Source organism: Sciurus carolinensis, chromosome 2 (genome assembly GCF_902686445.1).
Source record: "Sciurus carolinensis chromosome 2, mSciCar1.2, whole genome shotgun sequence".
NCBI classification, from domain to species: domain Eukaryota; kingdom Metazoa; phylum Chordata; class Mammalia; order Rodentia; family Sciuridae; genus Sciurus; species Sciurus carolinensis.
Window position 1 is genome coordinate 136,297,212 of NC_062214.1, and position 8,679 is coordinate 136,305,890.

At 38.5% G+C, this 8,679-nt stretch overlaps 1 protein-coding gene across 2 annotated transcripts; it reads right to left on the reverse strand.

The window, feature by feature from the left end:
• Positions 1-4,251: 4,251 nt before the first annotated feature.
• Positions 4,252-7,031, reverse strand: Cfl2 (cofilin 2). 2 transcript variants are annotated; one of them, XM_047542020.1, is made up of 4 exons: positions 6,791-7,031; positions 5,482-5,789; positions 5,287-5,363; positions 4,252-5,207 (listed from the first exon to the last, which is right to left on the reverse strand). In XM_047542020.1, the coding sequence occupies exons 1-4, from the start codon at positions 6,791-6,793 to the stop codon at positions 5,095-5,097; spliced, it is 501 nt and encodes a 166-aa protein (XP_047397976.1). In that variant the 5' UTR covers positions 6,794-7,031; the 3' UTR covers positions 4,252-5,094. The 2 variants fall into 2 exon arrangements, with proteins under 2 accessions (XP_047397976.1, XP_047397977.1); XM_047542021.1 differs by lacking the exon at positions 6,791-7,031 and adding an exon at positions 6,680-6,777.
• Positions 7,032-8,679: the final 1,648 nt, after the last annotated feature.

Below are 8,679 nucleotides of genomic sequence, written 5' to 3' on the forward strand. Positions count from 1 at the left end.
ATGAACCTGGTTTTCCAAGTCCATGAGGTGAAAAGCAACACTTAGCAGAAGGTGCTATAGAGAGAGCATACCACAATAGCAAAATGTACTGACAGTTTACCAATATCAAAATCCCAAGGAAAGCTACAAAAAGGCATAAAAAGCCAAAGTCAATTCTTCTGAGTAATTACTGTACTTATCAAAAATAATATACTTCATGAGACCTTCAAATCTGCATGTTCGTAGGTTATATAATTGAAATTAATGATAATCTTAAATCTTCGAAGCAGCTCATTCTAAAAAAGTTATTACATTTTAATATCAGTCTATCCTTTTTGATAGGATGACCACAACTCCTAATATTTTGGGGACTGTCCTATCTTAAGCTTGTTGTCATGGCATAATTAATAGCTCTCAAAGGATTGGACCATAAAATTTAGCACCATCCTACTGGGCACTTACTATGTACCAAGTACTACAAGTGTTTTCATTTATTCTCACAATCCTATTATAGGGGGCACAATTATCCTTATTTTAAAGATGGAACAATTAAGGCTCTCAGAGGTTGAATGATTTGCCTAAGATCAACTAGTATTAAAGGCCTGCATGTGATAACCCAAGCAGTCTGATGTCAAAGTTCTAGTACCTAACCACTACAAATACAGTAATCTCCCTTAGAAATTTGGATAGGGGAACATGGGAGGGGATATATTCAAGTTTTTGGAAAAGGAGTATCAATATTTTTCTTTTTTTAAAAACATGGTACCGGGGATCAAACCCAAGCCATTGCACATGCTAGGCAAGTACTCTACCACTGAGCTACATCCCGTCCTTTAGTTGGGATTACAGGCATGAGATATTAGTTTTCTGGAACATGTATTTACAATCCTGATGTTTCACAATTCTATAAATTTACAATACTGAAACATCTAAAAAAAATCTTTGAAACATAAAATATTTCAGATTATATGAGCATGAATTTTCTAAAGAAACAAAAAACTCAGCTGGACACAGTGGCATACACCTGCATTCCCAGTGACTCAGGACTGAGACAGGATCCCAAACTTGAGGCCAGCCTCAGCAATTTAGAAAGCACCCCAGAAACTTAGCAAGAACCTGTCTGAAAAAAATAAAAACAGTTGGAGACCGAGCTCAGTGGTGGTGGTAAAGGGCCCCTGAGTTAAATTCCCAGTAAGAAAAAACATAAAAAAAAAAAAAAAAAAAAAGTAATGGTATTTCAACAACCTGGATCATAAATTTATGACAAATATTCCATAACTTTCTATTTTACATCAAAATTATTTTGGGAAAAAGACCATTATCTGTCTATTCACACGTGAAAAAGAAAATTACACTAAAAAGATCAAAAGTAGTCATGAATATCAACTCAGAAACTATAATTTTGAGCTAAATATATACTTTAAACTTCTGAAAAAGATGCTATGTATCAGCTAATTAGTCTTTGTGTGATTAAATGAAAGTTATAAAAATAGTCTCAATGATGTACATTATTTTTAACATAGTTCTTTTATCTACTTAATTACACTTATTAAGGGCAAATGGTTTAAACAGATTGCTACAGTTACATAGTATTTTCCTATTTCCAAAAAGCATTTTTATATTTACCACTCAGCAACCAGATATGGTAAACAGACATTATCATTCCCATATTATGAATTTAAAAAACTGAGGGTCAGAGAGATTAACTTGCTCAGTTACATTATGAGAGGAAACTGAATTGGAGGGGTAACTCCCAATTGTACACAGAAAGCAAGCAATTATTTGGATGTTTCAGAGCAAAGAAAAAGCCTCAGACTTCTTTACTGTCTGAGATGAGATAGAATATCTCTAAACTCATGTTGTCTGAAAAGCAATATTCAGTGGAGCCTGCCTGTACCTCTCGAATAGTGTTAATATTCATAGAAAGGTGAATATTCACATTGTTTTGTATCTCCAACTACCATTAAATTTACAAGCAAAAATAAAAAGAGCAGAACATGATTTTATAAAAGAGAAAAACCTAGGGAAAAGTATGTCAAACTCCTCAACAATTTACCATTGCTGAGATCTTTCCTTAACAAGAAAATAGTTAAAAGAATTTTCTCCCAAAATTCATTTGCTGGATCCCATAAATTAGTTGCTACAAAGGCTCTATATCAGAGAAACTCAAAACTACTAAGAGGCTTTTCTTCTAATCTACTATAAAGGCACATTAAATACACAACGCCAGTCACACTATTTTTGATAATGATGGAAAACGACAGCTGATAGCCAGTTTGGGACAAATGCCAACTGTTCCGATTTGTCTGAAAATGCTAAAATTAATTGCTTCAACATTCAGTTTTCAAAGAAAACATCTCTCTAAATGAAAAAGTTTATCAACTAAAATCCTGAAGAAGACTACAGATAATGGTGCCTCTTTGAACTGAAACATTAATTTTTCACCTTTTAATATTCCAAAGGGTAAGTAAACACATCTCAACAGCTTTAAATATTTTCATGTATTTTATTTTTTAAACACTTATAATTTTGCAAGCTAGCGGTAAAATATTGTCCTCAATATTTTACTAATTAGCACCGTGTATCTTTTAAAGTTAACTGGAACATTGTTTCATTACAAATGACTTGTAAAATAAAAATGACATTTCAAATGCCAAATTCGTCTCAAATATAATCTATTATTAATGATGTCATTATTTCTGGTTCTATGCACAAAGGTGTATTCAAAGATGAACTTAACTATGTTAATATCTACTTTGTCAATCTAACAAATCAAAGCATTGTAGCTTAAAGAGGTTATTTAATCTCTGAAATTATAAAAGTGGCATATAAGGAAGTCAAAGAATCAGTTATAAAAACCAAAGATACTCTGTTAACTGATTTGTTTTTTTATGAAGTCCCTTATTTTTAAGAATGAGGAGATAATGAAAAACGCCATTGTGCAAGTATGTCATACATAGGGTTTAATATATATTAGTATTCTCGTGCTTTGATTATTAAGAGTTTGGTCTTACCAAAAAATCATCAGAATGTCCAAGACAACTCACAGTGGGAAACCTGAAATACAATTGCTCAGTGCAAGAAAGATCCCAAGCCATTCATACACTTTTAAATAGAAGCCTAGACAAGTATCTCTTTTTTTGTTCTCATCTAAAACCTTTTTAAAAAATATGAAAAAATCCTAATTAAACTAATTACTTCTAAATACTTAAAAAAAAAAATGTTTAAAAGGGGTATTTCCAGTCGGGCACGGTAGTGCATGCCTGTAATCCCAGCAGCTTGGGAAGCTGAGGCAGGCAGATCAAGAGTTCAAATCCTGCCTCAGCAACCACAAGGCGATAAGCAACTCAGTGAGATCCTGTCTATAAGTAAAATACAAAATAGGGCTGGGGATGTGACTCAGTGGTTGAGTGGCCCTGAGTTCAAACCCTAGTACCAAAAAAAAAAAAAAAAAAGAGATTGATTTTCATTTCCTGTTTTCTGATAAAAGCATTCTTCAGAAACATGGGGTTAAGTTCTGAGCCACAATTCACTGCTTACTAGCATGCCTATTTTGCATAGCAGTAGAATCAAGTCCGGTTTTGCCATTTGTGGATAACTATGACAAGATACAAAAGCATGTGTTTGCCATAAATAGCTCTGGCTAAAAGCAAACTGCTCACACTGAGTAGATCAAATTCTCTATAAGGAGAGCAATCTGGACCACTGCCAAATCCCACCAATAATGTTTAAGACTACTATACCAATTCCTTTTCCAATTCTATTTGGAAAATATATTACAGTAGTTCAAAATGAACATTCCTAAACATCAAAAGCATTAAACTTTTGAAGAACATTTTACAAATTATGACCAAAAAACAACAAAAAGTTCCTGCTGCTTCTACTCAACTATTTGTAAGTGTAAAGTGAATAAAAAGTAACGAGGCTAATTTATCTGTAGAACAAATGAGATATTGAAGATCTTTACGTCAAAGTGAAAACAAAACAAAACCAAACACCCAAACCAAAAACCAAAAAAGCTGCTCTCCATATTAACACATAAGGAAATAAATAAACATGTTTACAAAAGTACCACTCTTTAATAATGGTATTTTATATTAGGTGGCTTTAAGGATAGAATATTGTTTAAACCAAAGAAATCCAACAAATCTGGAAAGTATCATGCATGAATGTTGTACAAAAAAGTTCTCAAATGACCAGTGCAGAAATTAACACATTTACCCTAAAAGTGGTTCCACATTTTGCAAAATTTCCAAGGAAAACAAGGCAACATTCTGTAACATGCCACAATTTTTATTTCAACGTGGCCATTTTTGTGAGGGTGGGGAGTCTGATCTCAAAACAATGTTCCATTTAAGGCTCTTTTATACAGAAATTGCCATCATGACTGATATTCAAAATATCTTTAGTGTTGGAAGACTCACATGGTAAACATAAAACACCTACATGTATTCAGTAGTGTACACTCAATGGAAAGGTGTTAATAACAGCTATTTCTTTTAAGAAGATATGTAGGTAATAGGAATGAACACTGAGGTACTAGGATAAATTGATGAGTTAATGAAACAATTGGCATTCCTTTTGGGGGATTAAACTCATTTAAAAAAAGTGCTTTTAATGCATAGTGTTATATTCGTGCTGCCATGTCACAAAAGAAGGCTTGCCAAGGCAGGTGAGGTGTATGAATGCTCCAGCGCCTCACAGAACTACAATCAAGTGCAACTATAAATAATACTGAAAAAAGTTCATCATCTGACCAGTGGATAATACTTTCAAGGCATTCAATCTGCTTACCCTTTGCAGTATTCTAGACTATTCACATTGACAATCACATTCATTTTAGGGCTTGCTGCAAGGGAGGCATATAACCAGTTGTTTTGGCTAAAATAAGATAGGAAGGCATTCCTTGGGTTCTACATAAAAGTAACCATATTAGAGTCTAATGGCAATCACTGACAGGCTGCTTAAATGAATGATATCTCCTTCATTCACTGTGTTGGAAGGGCCCAGTGGAAAGGGAAAAAACAAAAACAAAAAAACACCTAATGCTATTCCAATGGACTGAGCTGGAGAAATGAAACCCCCTTAAGATCCAGATGGCACTTGATGGTCACATTATAACGGTTTTCCTTCAAGTGAAACTACTACATTGCCTCCCAATTTCTCTCCAAGTGTTGACCGGTCCTTAATATCATCCAAGCCATTTACTTGCCACTCGTGTTTAATACCTGAAAAGAAAGACATTCCATTACCTTGTTATACTTAGAAAAGAGTAATTTCTCTACACAAAATAGTCCATATTTGTACCTGTAAATTTCTTTTTAATGGCATCTTTAGAGCTAGCATAAATCATCTTGCTTTTTAAGGGTGCACTTTCAGGAGCCCTATGAAAACAAAACAAAACAATTGTTGAATCTCACTTATAAGAAAAACAAAGGCAAAACTGACTATGATAATTATCCTTGCATTTTAAAAGTACTTTTTTCTTTTGTTTTTACACACCAGAATATAAATACTAGGTCTTCTTTCTTAGACTCTTTTGTTTCGTATGTGGCATCGTACAAAGCATATCGGCAATCATTCAGAGGTAGCAACTTCACAAAAGATGTGTAGGGGTCCTCTACAGTATCACCAATGTCACCCACCAAGATCTGCTTTGCTTCCTCTACAATTATTTGTCTTTTGTCATCGCTTAAACAGAAGAGAACTGCTTTCTTTCTTTTTTTGATCTCCTCTTGTGTAGAAGATTTCCTTACTTTCATATCATTAAAAACTTTGATGACTTCATCATTCACTGTAACTCCAGATGCCTGAAAATAAACAAAGAATGGTAATTCAGAACAAGCATTCTGGCTTTAAACAAAATTGTTTGCCTACAGAACATTCACTTCAGTTTGGACATTAAAAACTGCACTGAACCACGCAAGCAGTCCAGATTAGTCTCATTTTAAAGTATATGATACATCTAAAGACTCTTAATTCATCCTGCCCATTCATCCTTTTTAAAGGGGTCTGGAGAAAGCAAATGGAAGGTGGAGCGAAAGGGACAAATACAAGTTGTCCCATCCCTGAAATGTTTCCTATTTCATTGGGTGATGTCAGAGCTTCAGGAGCAGCGGCAAAAATACCTTCTGTATTGTGTCAACTCTGCAGGCCTTTAAAAAAACATTTTTGGATTTCACTTAATGCTTCAACTATTTTTTTCTTTAAAGTCATCCTAGCCATTGCCGTTTCCTCATAAGGAAAGGGAATCAAGTGTAAACTCCAACCGCCCACGGCTACAACATAATTGCCCCACAGCTCAAATGCAAACACTTCCAAACTAAAAGGTCGACTGTGAAAGCTTTTTTACCACGAGAAAACATTTAAAAAAGAGTTTTCCCACCTCCTCAATCTCCTCTTAAGTTTTATTACAGGTCATCTAATACCTGAGCCGAAGCCTTCAAATCACGTACCAATTTTAGAGCGCGCGTTAAGAAAAATTAGGAAGCGAAGGGCAAACGCCGCACACGCGGGGTTGGACCCTTCCGCAGCCCGGGCAGCCCAGCCCCGACCCCCGCCTCGCACCCCGCGCGCACTCCCGGGCCCTCCCCGCCCCCAAGAATCCGGAGAGCAGCAGAGCTGGGCCTGACTGCGGAGGGCAGGCCAGCCGGTTGGGAGCAGCCAGGTTGCAGCGGGGCTACAGCGCAGGAGCGCCCACCTCGAGGCCAAAATCAGGTTAAAATGGCGGCCCCACTTCCCGGGTAGTGCGGGGCCGCGCTGGGGGCTTCCTCGCTGAGCCCCAGTCTCCCGGCCGGCGCGCCCGCCTTACCATAGTGCCCGCGGCTGTGACTGCGGCAGCGGCTCCGGCTCTGTGGATCTGGGAGGAGGAGGAGGAGGAGAAGGAGGGGCAGGCGGGAGGGCAGGCAAGAGGCTGCGAGTGCGGAGCACGCCGGGAGCTGCAGCCCCGGGGAGGCGGCAGGGCTGGCGGGCCGCAGGAGGCGGGCGGGGCGGTCACGTGGGCACGCCCCGTTCTCCCGCCGGCGCCGCCCAGCTCCCAGGCCCTTCCGCCTCGCGGCTGGGGGCCCTTGCCCGCCCGCGTCCTCCGTCTGACCCCGGATCGCGAACCCAGCAGGCCCGGGCTGGTGACGCGAGCCTGGGGGCCTGGCGGAGTCGCTTCCAGACACCCGGCACCGCCCATCGGCCGGCCAGGGAAAACGCCCGACTCCCAGAGGGGCGTTTCCAGAGGGGTGGGGTGGGGTGTGTGTGTGTAAAGGTGTCGTTCTTTCCTTCACTTGTGTGTGTGTGTGTGTGTGTGTGTGTGTGTGTGTGTGTGTGTGTAAAGGTGTCGTTCTTTCTTTCACCTTTGTGTGTGTGTGTGTGTGTAAAGAACTACCGGCGAAGGTGTCGTTCTTTCCTTCACCTTTGGTTTGCACACCAAGGGGCCGAATCTCAACGTTTCTAGTCTTTCTGGAAAACTACCAAATTTGCGTAAACTGTTTATAACCCTTTCCTGGCTAAATGAGAATAAACACTATAAGGGGTTACCCCCACTTGAAGTATTCTGCAAAAACCAGATACTAAGCACTGGCCAAAAATAACTTAAAAATTCTGTAGTCAAAATAATAAGGTAAAATAGGTAGCAGCATATTCTTTTCTGATTAGACTCCTAGGAAGTGAGTTGTACTCGCCGTTAAAGAGTCTTCATGAAGCTCCTGTTTATGACGGCTGACACCAGATAAACGAACCCAGGAGGAGAGATTCTTCCCTCTTGGCAATCAGAATCTCTTCTAGCAAAGCCTGTATAGCTGAGACAAGAAGGCTTCTCAAATACATCGTATTTATCATAGTAAAGTTGTCACTTTTTATCTTGAGGAAATTTTTCATAAAATTTAACACTTTATAATGAGTTTATAATGAGCACATTACCAATGAAACACTTTGTGCTTAACAATTATAATGAAAAGCAGATGCTACCTTTTCTCTGAAACTTTACCATTTTTGTTTCACTTTCTTCATTTGTAAAATTGGTGGTGAATTTAAAACTCTAATCAACAGCTAAATGTATTTTGTGAAAATGATTTGTACTAAAAAGGTAGAATTACTATTGTCTGCAACTGTTAGAACAGTAAGTCCAGATGAATCTTGAAGCAAAGGGAACCAGAAGTGTGGTGTGTGAGCAAGAACCAGGGGGCAGGTTTGGGAGAGTTGGGTTCTACTTGTAGCACTGCCCCGTTTCTTAACCCCCTCGAAAGGTCAGTTTCTTCATCTGTACAAGTTCTCACTAAATTATCTTTAAGATCCTTTCCAGTTTTTGTGTGTGTGTGTGTGTGTGTGTGTGTGTGTGTGTGCTGCTGGGGATCGAACCCAGGGCCTTGTGCTTGCAAGGCAAGCACTCTACTGACTGAGCTATCTCCCCAGCCCTCCTTTCCAGTTTTAAAATTTAGTTTCTGAGTCTAGCAGTGTTCAGTAGGAAATGGTGTGTATGTGGTCTCAGAATTAAGTTATGGATAGAAAATCATGAGGAATGTGTGATAAATACATGTGTGTATATGTGTGCGTGTGTGTGTGTGTGTGTGTGTGTGTGTAGTATGTGAGGTATTGCCCATGAAAAACAGGCTTACTTTTATGTTCATATTGTGCGTTTATTTTAATTGGAAGATTAACTTAGAAACACTGGAAATTTCCCAGTGTCTAAGCATGAATCGCAAGTAAGTAAAT